This window comes from Raphanus sativus, chromosome 3 (genome assembly GCF_000801105.2).
Source record: "Raphanus sativus cultivar WK10039 chromosome 3, ASM80110v3, whole genome shotgun sequence".
Taxonomy (NCBI): Eukaryota; Viridiplantae; Streptophyta; class Magnoliopsida; order Brassicales; family Brassicaceae; genus Raphanus; species Raphanus sativus.
The window spans coordinates 13302140-13317806 of record NC_079513.1 but is presented as its reverse complement, the minus strand read 5'-3'; the positions used below and the strand labels follow the sequence as shown (position 1 = coordinate 13317806).

The window sequence follows — 15667 nt, the reverse complement described above, 5'->3', positions numbered from 1 at the left end:
TAAACAAATTTCCAACTTATGATCACCAAATTTGTCTTATCATTAAAAAAATCACAATATTAAAAATATCAGGTTACCAACCGGTAACCCGTTCAACGGCGGGTCCGAGTCGGGTTTCAAAACACCGATCAAAACTATAAAACTGTTATATTGATTTATATTTAATATATCTAATTCAAAATTAAAAACCTAAAAATACATTTACAATATAGTTTTAACCGAAAATAAACTCGGATATACAATACATATATGAAACGGGTTATATAAATGCATATACAAGACGGATTATATAAATGTGATTATATAAAGTTTTCACCAAAAATAAACCAAAAATAACCTGAAAGCGCGGGTCAAAATCTAGTATCAATTAATACGATTATCAATATAAAAGTGTTTAGGTTGATCCAAACCTGAACATAACAAATACAAATTCAGATTCTAATAAAAGGAAATTATTTGGTTTTTCCTTTTTAGTTGTACAAAAATATGGCAAGATCCCATCTATATATAACGTAGCCTGTTGGGCAATGCAATCACTTAGATTATCAAATTTGTCTATTGTTGTTCAGAGTCTTCCTCCATCTTTCTGCTGTCTCGATCATCAGAATCTAGACTCGCTGCCTTGAAGGATACGCTACTAAATTCTGTGAAAGAACACTAGGGTTTCATCTGAGCTACGTTTGGAATAATGGCATATAATTTTGTGGATTATCTGCGAAACATATGGTCCGTTTCAATGTTTGATACTGACCTGAGAGACTCAAAGGAGATTGTAAACACACTATCTGTGCCTGAGAGCACAAAGACCTTTGTGTTTGCAATCAAAGTCCCCGAGCATGACTCCACTATTTACATACTCTCTGCTCAGAACTTTTCTCTTAGATCTGTTATTGATGCCGAGTGTCTTATACGGGAGCTTCGTCCTGATGCTGTAGTGACTCAAGTGAACGGTTCAGATCTTAGAGAAGAAGCTCAAGAGATGGATGATGGCTCTAATGATTCCATCCCCACGTCAGCTTTTAAAGTTCTTACACGTTGTTTTCTAGACAAAACATTTAACAAAGAAAAGTACGAAAGTGTTGCCGGGAAGTTGGTTTTGAAGGAGATTTTTGGGACAAGTTTCAATGGACATGTGTTGGCTGTCAAAAAGGTGGCTGAGGAGGTTGGTTCATCGTTTATGGTACTTGACTCTCCTTTTATTATGGAAAGTCTATCAAAATCTCTCAAAGCACAATATTATTATGGCTCTGCTATAACCAATGATGCACATGCCTTGATGTTGAAACTGTTAACTTCGCATAGTACTCACCTCAGTAAAGAGATTAGCCCATCAAGCAATCTTGCCAACGAGACAAAGTCCGATTCTCCTGAGCTTCCACTATTTGCTTACTCCATTTATAACTTGCTTGTTACTCTTCACAACATATTCAATGGTCGCCCAGCTATTAGGAAAGCTTTAGACAGTGCCACAAAGATGTTGTCTGATGTAAACAGAGGGGAAACCATTGATAAAGAGGCTCTTCTTTCTGAAGTATACCTTTTCAGAACTGCAGTTGAAGGTATAAGAATTGCTTTGAACAATTCTGGTAGGCAACCCATCAGGCTATCAAACCAAACCCAAGTTCAGTTCTCAAAGCTCTCTTCTACGGAGAAATCTTATGCACTTATGGCAGATAGTCTCCGTGATCAGGCTAAAAAGTTTAAGAACATAGTAGCAGTAGTAGACGCAGGTAACCTCGCAGGTCTCAGGAGACACTGGAGAACTTGTGTTCCTCAAGAAGTCAAAGATATGTCTACCGAGCATACGCTACTGGATTGTAGTAGTAATGATTCCAACTTAAAACCAATTGCTGCGGTCGGTGCAGGTGCTTTAAAACTAACCAAGGCCGTTTCAGCGTTTAAAGCCCTAGCTCCGTTGAAACTTTTCTTGAGAAACACGCAAAAGGCAATGTTTTTGGGAAAAACATCTTTATCCTCGGAGATAATCAGGTTCAGCGGAGTAACAGAGTATATATTATCTTCTGCGCAAGATACCAGCTTATTTTCCGTACAAGCTACACTTTATACAATGATAATAAGGAGAAGACGAGCAACACCTATAGGCACCTTACCAGTGGCTATGTTTGGAGTCAGTCTTGCTACTTTTGCGGGGTTGCTCTACTATGAAAAGGGGATCATGTGTGCAGCTGAGACTCTTCCTTCAGCTCCTTCGATTGCAAAACTAGGACGTGGGATTCAAAACTTACGTGAGGCGTCTCAGGAAGTGATAAGGAGAGAAAACAAGAGGATACCACCGAAAGTAATGGAGGGGCTTAGTCAGAGGGTGAGGGACTTCACCCTTCGCTATTCATTATCTTTCAGTTTCAAAACCAAATTTGGTTCGTATTAGTATTCTTAAAAAGGTTGTATATAATATTTCTGTTAATACAAATATTTAATTTTACTAGAATCTATATTATTAAAACAGAAGTACACTTATGAATTACTCTTTATTTTTTCAACTTATTTACACTATCATGCCACTGACGATCAATAAATCTGTTTTTTAGTTTTCTTTGTCTTTTTAGATTAATAAATACATATCATAAAGATCAATTTTAAATTAACAAATCTATACTATTAAAGTAGAAGCATATTTGTATTTTTATTCTTTTTACTCTTATTAAGGAGTCTTTCCTTTGTATTAATTAAGGGTATTGTGGACATTCTACGCCGGTTTCCTAATTCAATTTCGGTCTGTGATTATTTCCATGTTTGATACTGCATCATTTTAGTATTTTTCCAACCGATCATGTTTTAAACTGCGTCGTTCAAAACTATTTAATGGTTTGGTTTTAAACCGCTTTTTCCTAAATCTAATCTCATCTACTATTGATTATTTTCTGATTCGAAATGATAATAGGGTTGAATATTGCCGAATAGAACTAAAGTTTTCGGTGAAGTCGTTTGGTTCCGTTACGAGTTTGGTTAGACTGGTAAGTTATTTAAATTCAATAATAGCATGCCGATTATTCTTTAAGATTTTAGTTAATTCTAAAATTATTAATTTTGACAACAATCATTATCATTTAAAACAATTTTGAAAATATAAATATATTTTAAACAAATTTCCAACTTATGATCACCAAATTTGTCTTATCATTAAAAAAATCACAATATTAAAAATATCAGGTTACCAACCGGTAACCCGTTCAACGGCGGGTCCGAGTCGGGTTTCAAAACACCGATCAAAACTATAAAACTGTTATATTGATTTATATTTAATATATCTAATTCAAAATTAAAAACCTAAAAATACATTTACAATATAGTTTTAACCGAAAATAAACTCGGATATACAATACATATATGAAACGGGTTATATAAATGCATATACAAGACGGATTATATAAATGTGATTATATAAAGTTTTCACCAAAAATAAACCAAAAATAACCTGAAAGCGCGGGTCAAAATCTAGTATCAATTAATACGATTATCAATATAAAAGTGTTTAGGTTGATCCAAACCTGAACATAACAAATACAAATTCAGATTCTAATAAAAGGAAATTATTTGGTTTTTCCTTTTTAGTTGTACAAAAATATGGCAAGATCCCATCTATATATAACGTAGCCTGTTGGGCAATGCAATCACTTAGATTATCAAATTTGTCTATTGTTGTTCAGAGTCTTCCTCCATCTTTCTGCTGTCTCGATCATCAGAATCTAGACTCGCTGCCTTGAAGGATACGCTACTAAATTCTGTGAAAGAACACTAGGGTTTCATCTGAGCTACGTTTGGAATAATGGCATATAATTTTGTGGATTATCTGCGAAACATATGGTCCGTTTCAATGTTTGATACTGACCTGAGAGACTCAAAGGAGATTGTAAACACACTATCTGTGCCTGAGAGCACAAAGACCTTTGTGTTTGCAATCAAAGTCCCCGAGCATGACTCCACTATTTACATACTCTCTGCTCAGAACTTTTCTCTTAGATCTGTTATTGATGCCGAGTGTCTTATACGGGAGCTTCGTCCTGATGCTGTAGTGACTCAAGTGAACGGTTCAGATCTTAGAGAAGAAGCTCAAGAGATGGATGATGGCTCTAATGATTCCATCCCCACGTCAGCTTTTAAAGTTCTTACACGTTGTTTTCTAGACAAAACATTTAACAAAGAAAAGTACGAAAGTGTTGCCGGGAAGTTGGTTTTGAAGGAGATTTTTGGGACAAGTTTCAATGGACATGTGTTGGCTGTCAAAAAGGTGGCTGAGGAGGTTGGTTCATCGTTTATGGTACTTGACTCTCCTTTTATTATGGAAAGTCTATCAAAATCTCTCAAAGCACAATATTATTATGGCTCTGCTATAACCAATGATGCACATGCCTTGATGTTGAAACTGTTAACTTCGCATAGTACTCACCTCAGTAAAGAGATTAGCCCATCAAGCAATCTTGCCAACGAGACAAAGTCCGATTCTCCTGAGCTTCCACTATTTGCTTACTCCATTTATAACTTGCTTGTTACTCTTCACAACATATTCAATGGTCGCCCAGCTATTAGGAAAGCTTTAGACAGTGCCACAAAGATGTTGTCTGATGTAAACAGAGGGGAAACCATTGATAAAGAGGCTCTTCTTTCTGAAGTATACCTTTTCAGAACTGCAGTTGAAGGTATAAGAATTGCTTTGAACAATTCTGGTAGGCAACCCATCAGGCTATCAAACCAAACCCAAGTTCAGTTCTCAAAGCTCTCTTCTACGGAGAAATCTTATGCACTTATGGCAGATAGTCTCCGTGATCAGGCTAAAAAGTTTAAGAACATAGTAGCAGTAGTAGACTGATACGTTGCAGCGTATCTATTTCAGGAAGAAGTTGAAGAATGGAAGTGAGAAGAGAAAGGACAGAGTGGCGGGAGTTATTCAAAACACATCGAAGGAAACAGAGGAGGCAGAGACTCTGGGTGACTCCGAAGGTTTGGGTCAAGAGGAATGAGCAAAGCCGCGAGTGGAAAGAGAGGCTTTGCAGTTACAATTTCTGTTTTACGCTTTTGAATAAATACTTGTTGTTTGTCATTTGGAATGTTCATGCTGAGTATTGTTGAGAAGTATCGACATGAGATCTTCCCTATGATCGTTATGAGATCATAGCTTTCTCAGTATTGGATTTGTATTTCTGGATTTGGATTTCGAGATTGAATCTATTGAAGTATTCCTTTATTATCGATTGTTCTGAGTTTACAATATCTGAGTTACAGAGAAGAAGAGGAAGAAGATAAGTAAGAACTTATCAAATTGGTGCGTTTGTGACGATCGAGCAGTGCGATGGCTTCATTTGATGATGGCGATGAGGTTTCAGGTGATTGTGGTGATTCGAAGATGTCGACGAACTACGAGCTCTCGTTTCTTCACTCTGAGTGCGAACGACTACAGATCGGAGCGAAGGTGACAGATGAACATTTCAAATCGATCGAGATGCGTATCTCGACTTATGAAGCTCGTTTCGACTCGTTAGATAAGCGTTTTGATCGGTTGACTCAGTTGTTGTTGGATCAACAAACTGAGAAAGCTCAAGGGAAGCAGATCGAGACTCCAGGACCTCCGATTCCGGATATTTCGTCTTCTTCGCGAGCTAATCTTGCAAATCCAGGAGGTATGGCTACTGGTTATCAACTTCCTCCTTCGGTTTTTGAAAATCATGAAAGTTTGTTGAAGAAAGTGGAGATGCCGATTTTTTCTGGTACGAATCCGTTTGAGTGGTTGGCACGTGTGGAGAGATACTTTCGTATTGGAAATTTTCATGGCAGGGAGAGATTGCAGTTTGTTTCGATGAGTTTGGAGGGACCAGTTCTGAATTGGTTCAACGCCGAGATGGAAAACGATCCTTTTACTGACTGGCTACAGTTTAAGCGTCGTCTGGTGCAGCGTTTCCGTCAACGCTTGGAAGATGAGCCTGGCAAACGTCTGTTCTCTTTGCAACAAACAGGCACGATTATGGAGTATGTGAATGAGTTTGAGGCATTACGTTCGATTGTTACAGGAGTGGATGAGAGGAATTTGGTGGATGTGTTCTATAATGGTCTCAAACCAGAGATGCAGGAAGTGATTAAGATGAAGGAACCTAAGGGACTTACTGATCATATTACTGCAGTCATTGGGATGGAAGGTAGTGCGTTCTGTAAGTCTATCAGTTCAGCGGTACAAGACTCCAAATACAAGAGAACAACACAAGTTTCCACTAACAAAACTTGGTCTGCTTCTAATGCAAATGCGAGTCGTGCACCGTACGGAACAGAGAGGGGTTCTACTACAGCTGCTACAGATCGTCCTCGTGTGCGTCATACTGATGCAGAACTGGATCAGATGAGGCGTGATGGTGTTTGTTTCAAGTGCAAAGGTCCTTATATCAAACCGCATACTTGTCCTAAGAAAGAGTTGCAGGTTTTAACAGTCATTAACGGGTACGAAGTGGAGATTTTGGATGAATATTGTGAAGCTGTTAGTATGGAGAGTATTGAGACTGATCAAAGACAGATTGAGCTGTCGCTGAATGCTTTCTTGGGCATTGATACTCCAACTACAACCAAGCTTAAAGGGATCTTTGGCTCCAATGAATGTGTGGTTATGATCGATAGTGGCGCTACTCATAATTTTGTAGCTCCGCATGTGGTTGAGAGGGGAAGACTTCCTCTGTCTACCGAGAAGCGTTTTCAGGTTCTGTTGGGAACTGGAGTGACAGTTGAAGCTATGGGAGTATGCCTTCGTGTTCCTTTCTCACTACAAGAGGGCTCGTTCACTGGTGATTTCGTGGCTTTAGAATTGGGTGGAGTTGATGTGATTCTCGGGATTTCTTGGCTCAGAACACTAGGGAACTGTTTGATGAATTGGGAATCACATGAGATGTCTTTCAAGCATGGAGGTAAGATGTTAACTCTGCGTGGGGATCCATCATTACAAAAGGGTTCCGTGGCACTCAAGACACTTCAAGTTTCAAAGATGGTAGAAGTGTTGGAGTTAAATGCTTCTGAGAATGTTACACTACCTGTGTCTCCCCCGGTGCAAACTATTTTGGATCAATTTACATCCGTTTTTGCGATTCCAACTGAGTTACCACCGGTGAGGGGCAGAGAACACTCGATCCATTTAACTCCGGGAGTGACATCAATATCAGTGCGTCCATATCGTTACCCTCATGCCAGTAAAGAAGCGATGGAAGTTATGGTCTCAGAAATGTTGAAGAGTGGGATTATTCGACCTAGTTGCAGTCCGTTCTCCAGTCCAGTGCTTCTGGTGCGCAAAAAGGATTCTTCTTGGCGTTTTTGCGTCGACTACAGAGCACTAAACAGAGCCACAATTCCTGATAAGTACCCTATCCCTATGATTGATCAACTATTGGATGAGTTGGCTGGTGCTGCAGTGTTTTCGAAACTCGACTTGCGTTCCGGCTATCACCAGATTCGCATGAAGGAGTCTGACGTTGAGAAGACGGCATTTCGTACTCATGAGGGTCACTATGAATTTCTTGTGATGCCATTTGGTCTTATGAATGCTCCGGCAACCTTTCAAGGCCTAATGAATCAGATTTTTCGACCTTACCTGAGACGTTTTGTTCTGGTCTTCTTTGATGACATTTTGGTCTTCAGTGCTAATGAGACTGAGCATTTGGAGCACTTGCGCGTGGTGTTACAGGTCTTAGCAGAACAGAAATTGTTTGCTAATCAGAAGAAGTGTGTATTTGCTCAGAAACAGGTGGATTATTTGGGACACATTATCACTGCTAATGGTGTTGCCACTGATCCTACCAAGACTGCTGCTATGCTCAAATGGCCTACTCCGCGTACAGTCAAGGAACTTCGGGGATTTTTGGGTTTAACCGGTTATTACCGCAACTATGTTTTGGGCTATGGCGTTATCGCTAAACCCCTGACTGATTTGTTGCGTAAAGATGGTTTTCTTTGGTCTCCTGAAGCTCAAACTGCTTTTGATAAGCTTAAGAAAGCGATGTCTTCAACTCCTGTCCTAGCATTGCCTGACTTCTCGATTCCTTTCATTGTGGAGACGGATGCCTCAGGATATGGGTTGGGGGCTGTGCTTATGCAGAATAAGCGTCCTATTGCTTACTTTAGCCACAGTTTGACTCCTCGTGAACGTTTGAAGCCGATCTACGAGCGTGAATTGATGGCTATTGTCATGGCAATCTTGAAGTGGAAACACTACTTGCTTGGCAGGCGTTTCGTTGTACACACTGATCAGAAGAGCTTGAAATTTCTCCTAGAGCAACGTGAAGTTTCTATGGAATATCAGCGTTGGCTGACTCGTTTGATGGGGTTTCAGTTCGATATTGTGTACAAGCCTGGCATTGAAAATAAAGCTGCCGATGGTCTTTCTCGTCAGATGCAGGACTCTGTCGTGGAGACTAGCTCGTCTCTGTTGTCCTTAATTGTTCCGCATGTTATCCAACTACAAGATATCTATGCAGAGGTTGAGTTATCGGATGACATTCGGGCTCTTAAGCAACGGATTCTAGCCGGAGAACCTGTGAAAAAAGGTTACTCTGTCGTCGATGGCAAGCTATGGTATAAGAAGCGTTTGGTTATTCCACATACATCTCGTTTCATTCCTTTGATACTGCAAGAGTGTCACGACAGCTTGGCTGGAGGACACTCTGGCGTACTGAAGACTTTGAAGCGTATTCAACAAACTTTTCACTGGAAGGGCATGCGCTTGTTAGTTCAAGAATATGTTTCTCAATGTGTGGTTTGCCAAACGCATAAGACGTCTACACTCACACCTGCTGGTCTGTTACAACCTTTACCTATACCCTCTCAAGTATGGCAAGACATCAGCATGGATTTCATTGATGGCTTACCTGCTTCGGGTGGTTTTAGTGTGATCTTTGTGGTTGTTGACCGCCTTAGCAAGTATGGGCATTTCTTTGGTCTCAAGCACCCGTACACGGCTAGTGAAGTGGCGTCTAAGTTCATTTCTGAAGTGGTGAAGCTCCATGGGTTTCCTTCTTCCATTGTGTCTGACAGAGACAAGGTCTTTCTCAGTTCATTTTGGAAGGAATGTTTTAAACTCTCTGGTACGCAACTGAAGTATAGTACGGCTTTTCACCCTCAAACGGATGGCCAGACTGAAGTCCTCAATCGATGTTTGGAGACTTACTTGCGGTGCTTCTCGTCTGCTCACCCTAAGACTTGGTATCGTTTCTTAAGCTGGGCTGAATTTTGGTATAATACTTGTTACCATACAGCTATTCATACTACTCCGTTCAAGGTGGTTTATGGGCGAGATCCTCCTTCTCTTCTTCGCTATGAGCAGGGGTCTACTACCAACTTTGATTTGGAGAGCATGCTTATGGAACGTGACAGAATGTTATCTCAGCTAAAGACTTTTCTGGAGAAAGCTCAAGTGTTGATGAAGCGTTCTGCCGATAAGCACAGAAGGGAAGTGACATTTCAAGTGGGTGATGCGGTTTTCTTGAAACTTCGTCCTTACCGTCAACATTCTGTGACTCGTCGTATCTGTCAGAAGTTGTCTGCTAAATTCTATGGACCATTTGAAATTTTGGAGCGGATTGGCAAGGTCGCATATCGGTTGAAGTTACCTGAGGGGTCTCGAGTTCACCCTGTCTTTCATGTTTCTCAACTCAAAGCAGTGGTGGGCTCTTCTCAGCAGTTTACTCCTTTGCCAACGACTTTTTCGGATCAAGGTGAATTTGTGTTGATTCCGGAGTCTATTGTGGAGACACGTTACACGAGTGATGGGTATTTGGAGGTGTTGGTTAAGTGGGCTAGTCTTCCTGATCATGAGTCGTCGTGGATGTTGGGATGGGAGTTTGCGCGTCAGTTTCCATCGTTTCCGCTTGAGGACAAGCTGAGTCTCGTGGGGCGGGGTAATGATACGTTGCAGCGTATCTATTTCAGGAAGAAGTTGAAGAATGGAAGTGAGAAGAGAAAGGACAGAGTGGCGGGAGTTATTCAAAACACATCGAAGGAAACAGAGGAGGCAGAGACTCTGGGTGACTCCGAAGGTTTGGGTCAAGAGGAATGAGCAAAGCCGCGAGTGGAAAGAGAGGCTTTGCAGTTACAATTTCTGTTTTACGCTTTTGAATAAATACTTGTTGTTTGTCATTTGGAATGTTCATGCTGAGTATTGTTGAGAAGTATCGACATGAGATCTTCCCTATGATCGTTATGAGATCATAGCTTTCTCAGTATTGGATTTGTATTTCTGGATTTGGATTTCGAGATTGAATCTATTGAAGTATTCCTTTATTATCGATTGTTCTGAGTTTACAATATCTGAGTTACAGAGAAGAAGAGGAAGAAGATAAGTAAGAACTTATCATAGACGCAGGTAACCTCGCAGGTCTCAGGAGACACTGGAGAACTTGTGTTCCTCAAGAAGTCAAAGATATGTCTACCGAGCATACGCTACTGGATTGTAGTAGTAATGATTCCAACTTAAAACCAATTGCTGCGGTCGGTGCAGGTGCTTTAAAACTAACCAAGGCCGTTTCAGCGTTTAAAGCCCTAGCTCCGTTGAAACTTTTCTTGAGAAACACGCAAAAGGCAATGTTTTTGGGAAAAACATCTTTATCCTCGGAGATAATCAGGTTCAGCGGAGTAACAGAGTATATATTATCTTCTGCGCAAGATACCAGCTTATTTTCCGTACAAGCTACACTTTATACAATGATAATAAGGAGAAGACGAGCAACACCTATAGGCACCTTACCAGTGGCTATGTTTGGAGTCAGTCTTGCTACTTTTGCGGGGTTGCTCTACTATGAAAAGGGGATCATGTGTGCAGCTGAGACTCTTCCTTCAGCTCCTTCGATTGCAAAACTAGGACGTGGGATTCAAAACTTACGTGAGGCGTCTCAGGAAGTGATAAGGAGAGAAAACAAGAGGATACCACCGAAAGTAATGGAGGGGCTTAGTCAGAGGGTGAGGGACTTCACCCTTCGCTATTCATTATCTTTCAGTTTCAAAACCAAATTTGGTTCGTATTAGTATTCTTAAAAAGGTTGTATATAATATTTCTGTTAATACAAATATTTAATTTTACTAGAATCTATATTATTAAAACAGAAGTACACTTATGAATTACTCTTTATTTTTTCAACTTATTTACACTATCATGCCACTGACGATCAATAAATCTGTTTTTTAGTTTTCTTTGTCTTTTTAGATTAATAAATACATATCATAAAGATCAATTTTAAATTAACAAATCTATACTATTAAAGTAGAAGCATATTTGTATTTTTATTCTTTTTACTCTTATTAAGGAGTCTTTCCTTTGTATTAATTAAGGGTATTGTGGACATTCTACGCCGGTTTCCTAATTCAATTTCGGTCTGTGATTATTTCCATGTTTGATACTGCATCATTTTAGTATTTTTCCAACCGATCATGTTTTAAACTGCGTCGTTCAAAACTATTTAATGGTTTGGTTTTAAACCGCTTTTTCCTAAATCTAATCTCATCTACTATTGATTATTTTCTGATTCGAAATGATAATAGGGTTGAATATTGCCGAATAGAACTAAAGTTTTCGGTGAAGTCGTTTGGTTCCGTTACGAGTTTGGTTAGACTGGTAAGTTATTTAAATTCAATAATAGCATGCCGATTATTCTTTAAGATTTTAGTTAATTCTAAAATTATTAATTTTGACAACAATCATTATCATTTAAAACAATTTTGAAAATATAAATATATTTTAAACAAATTTCCAACTTATGATCACCAAATTTGTCTTATCATTAAAAAAATCACAATATTAAAAATATCAGGTTACCAACCGGTAACCCGTTCAACGGCGGGTCCGAGTCGGGTTTCAAAACACCGATCAAAACTATAAAACTGTTATATTGATTTATATTTAATATATCTAATTCAAAATTAAAAACCTAAAAATACATTTACAATATAGTTTTAACCGAAAATAAACTCGGATATACAATACATATATGAAACGGGTTATATAAATGCATATACAAGACGGATTATATAAATGTGATTATATAAAGTTTTCACCAAAAATAAACCAAAAATAACCTGAAAGCGCGGGTCAAAATCTAGTATCAATTAATACGATTATCAATATAAAAGTGTTTAGGTTGATCCAAACCTGAACATAACAAATACAAATTCAGATTCTAATAAAAGGAAATTATTTGGTTTTTCCTTTTTAGTTGTACAAAAATATGGCAAGATCCCATCTATATATAACGTAGCCTGTTGGGCAATGCAATCACTTAGATTATCAAATTTGTCTATTGTTGTTCAGAGTCTTCCTCCATCTTTCTGCTGTCTCGATCATCAGAATCTAGACTCGCTGCCTTGAAGGATACGCTACTAAATTCTGTGAAAGAACACTAGGGTTTCATCTGAGCTACGTTTGGAATAATGGCATATAATTTTGTGGATTATCTGCGAAACATATGGTCCGTTTCAATGTTTGATACTGACCTGAGAGACTCAAAGGAGATTGTAAACACACTATCTGTGCCTGAGAGCACAAAGACCTTTGTGTTTGCAATCAAAGTCCCCGAGCATGACTCCACTATTTACATACTCTCTGCTCAGAACTTTTCTCTTAGATCTGTTATTGATGCCGAGTGTCTTATACGGGAGCTTCGTCCTGATGCTGTAGTGACTCAAGTGAACGGTTCAGATCTTAGAGAAGAAGCTCAAGAGATGGATGATGGCTCTAATGATTCCATCCCCACGTCAGCTTTTAAAGTTCTTACACGTTGTTTTCTAGACAAAACATTTAACAAAGAAAAGTACGAAAGTGTTGCCGGGAAGTTGGTTTTGAAGGAGATTTTTGGGACAAGTTTCAATGGACATGTGTTGGCTGTCAAAAAGGTGGCTGAGGAGGTTGGTTCATCGTTTATGGTACTTGACTCTCCTTTTATTATGGAAAGTCTATCAAAATCTCTCAAAGCACAATATTATTATGGCTCTGCTATAACCAATGATGCACATGCCTTGATGTTGAAACTGTTAACTTCGCATAGTACTCACCTCAGTAAAGAGATTAGCCCATCAAGCAATCTTGCCAACGAGACAAAGTCCGATTCTCCTGAGCTTCCACTATTTGCTTACTCCATTTATAACTTGCTTGTTACTCTTCACAACATATTCAATGGTCGCCCAGCTATTAGGAAAGCTTTAGACAGTGCCACAAAGATGTTGTCTGATGTAAACAGAGGGGAAACCATTGATAAAGAGGCTCTTCTTTCTGAAGTATACCTTTTCAGAACTGCAGTTGAAGGTATAAGAATTGCTTTGAACAATTCTGGTAGGCAACCCATCAGGCTATCAAACCAAACCCAAGTTCAGTTCTCAAAGCTCTCTTCTACGGAGAAATCTTATGCACTTATGGCAGATAGTCTCCGTGATCAGGCTAAAAAGTTTAAGAACATAGTAGCAGTAGTAGACGCAGGTAACCTCGCAGGTCTCAGGAGACACTGGAGAACTTGTGTTCCTCAAGAAGTCAAAGATATGTCTACCGAGCATACGCTACTGGATTGTAGTAGTAATGATTCCAACTTAAAACCAATTGCTGCGGTCGGTGCAGGTGCTTTAAAACTAACCAAGGCCGTTTCAGCGTTTAAAGCCCTAGCTCCGTTGAAACTTTTCTTGAGAAACACGCAAAAGGCAATGTTTTTGGGAAAAACATCTTTATCCTCGGAGATAATCAGGTTCAGCGGAGTAACAGAGTATATATTATCTTCTGCGCAAGATACCAGCTTATTTTCCGTACAAGCTACACTTTATACAATGATAATAAGGAGAAGACGAGCAACACCTATAGGCACCTTACCAGTGGCTATGTTTGGAGTCAGTCTTGCTACTTTTGCGGGGTTGCTCTACTATGAAAAGGGGATCATGTGTGCAGCTGAGACTCTTCCTTCAGCTCCTTCGATTGCAAAACTAGGACGTGGGATTCAAAACTTACGTGAGGCGTCTCAGGAAGTGATAAGGAGAGAAAACAAGAGGATACCACCGAAAGTAATGGAGGGGCTTAGTCAGAGGGTGAGGGACTTCACCCTTCGCTATTCATTATCTTTCAGTTTCAAAACCAAATTTGGTTCGTATTAGTATTCTTAAAAAGGTTGTATATAATATTTCTGTTAATACAAATATTTAATTTTACTAGAATCTATATTATTAAAACAGAAGTACACTTATGAATTACTCTTTATTTTTTCAACTTATTTACACTATCATGCCACTGACGATCAATAAATCTGTTTTTTAGTTTTCTTTGTCTTTTTAGATTAATAAATACATATCATAAAGATCAATTTTAAATTAACAAAAATAAAAAAATCGTTGGAATATTAAATATTTATATATACGATTACCTTAAATAACTATAGTTATAATAAAAGGTAGATTCTTACCATAGTTGAATCATATGTTTTCTGCACTTTTTAAATACACATGTCTAAAAATATCGAACATGAATTATATCATATTGTCTGGTTATTTTTCATATGTCAATAATTTCAAATTTCACAACTTTATTATATTAAAATATGATAAAGTAATATATTTGGATAAACCTAAATATACTAATAATTATAGAAACACATCTCACATTTATCAGTCAGTCGACAAAAAAGATATTTTCAAATTCAATGCCAAATTTTGACCACAATTTTAAAATATTATTTCCAAATACATCCTCCTACATTTATGGTATTTAAATTTTATATTATATTCCTTATAATTTTAAAATGGGTGCATTTGTGTAAGGGAGTTATTTATTTTTGAATTTCACTGAATTTATTTCTTTGTTTTTTCCGGTTGAAAATATTATTGATTATAAATAACAATAAACCTTATTAACTATCCAATAAATAACATTACATGAACATATTTCTCTATTCACAGTACATGATCTTAAAACACTAAAATAAATTTAATACATCTAACTCTTATTATTTTTCTTTCCATAAATATTTGCAAGAATCGTAGTATTAAACTAAGTTGGTGTTGTTTCATCTATTCTCTCCATAACTAAGGAATAACTAAAAAAACTTAATATTCGTGCGGTCGCACGGATCAAGGTCTAGTTAGAAATTAAGATAGAAAGAACCTTTTTAATAAGGCTAATATTAATTACTTGGTTGTTGGCCCGCATTAATAATTAAAAGACTATAATGATAAATTATTAATTTATGTTTTCATTTGATTTTTTTACATATTGTATTTTTTTAAAGTTTATATGTATACTATATTCATTACTAATAAAATTATTCACAGAAATCACTCAATATTCTTTTCCAATTTTATAATATTAAATAAAAATTGATTAATATTTAGCTATGCTTTTTTGTTTTTAATTTTTAACTTTTTAATTAAGAGATATTTTTGATAACAACACAAAAATATATATATATATATATTTTATATTAAGATATCTTTTTAGATTTTGGATAATTTTTATCTAATCAAATCAACTTTAAATTCGTTTTTTTTTTGACTAATTTATACATTTTATTCATTAAATGTATCAACGATTTTAACTATCTTAACTTTTAGCATGAAAATTCGATGGCGAAAAATCACTCTGTAAATAATAGAATAAATACCGTTTATCAATATTTAGTTTAGTTTTATGTTCAAAAGGAAGCAAGTGTAAATATGAATTCAGATT

At 37.5% G+C, this 15667-nt stretch overlaps 2 protein-coding genes and 1 pseudogene across 2 annotated transcripts; all 3 read left to right on the top strand.

Annotated features, from left to right (window-relative positions):
• Positions 1 to 569: 569 nt before the first annotated feature.
• On the top strand, positions 570 to 2389 carry LOC130509995 (uncharacterized). The gene has a single exon (XM_057006331.1). The coding sequence runs from the start codon at positions 689 to 691 to the stop codon at positions 2387 to 2389; it is 1701 nt and encodes a 566-aa protein (XP_056862311.1). The 5' UTR covers positions 570 to 688.
• Positions 2390 to 3668: 1279 nt separating this feature from the next.
• LOC108845230 (uncharacterized) lies at positions 3669 to 11004 on the top strand (annotated as a pseudogene).
• Positions 11005 to 12283: 1279 nt separating this feature from the next.
• LOC108845226 (uncharacterized) lies at positions 12284 to 14103 on the top strand. Its single transcript, XM_057006330.1, has one exon. It carries the CDS (start codon positions 12403 to 12405, stop codon positions 14101 to 14103), a length of 1701 nt encoding a protein of 566 aa, XP_056862310.1. The 5' UTR covers positions 12284 to 12402.
• The last annotated feature ends 1564 nt before the right edge of the window (positions 14104 to 15667 follow it).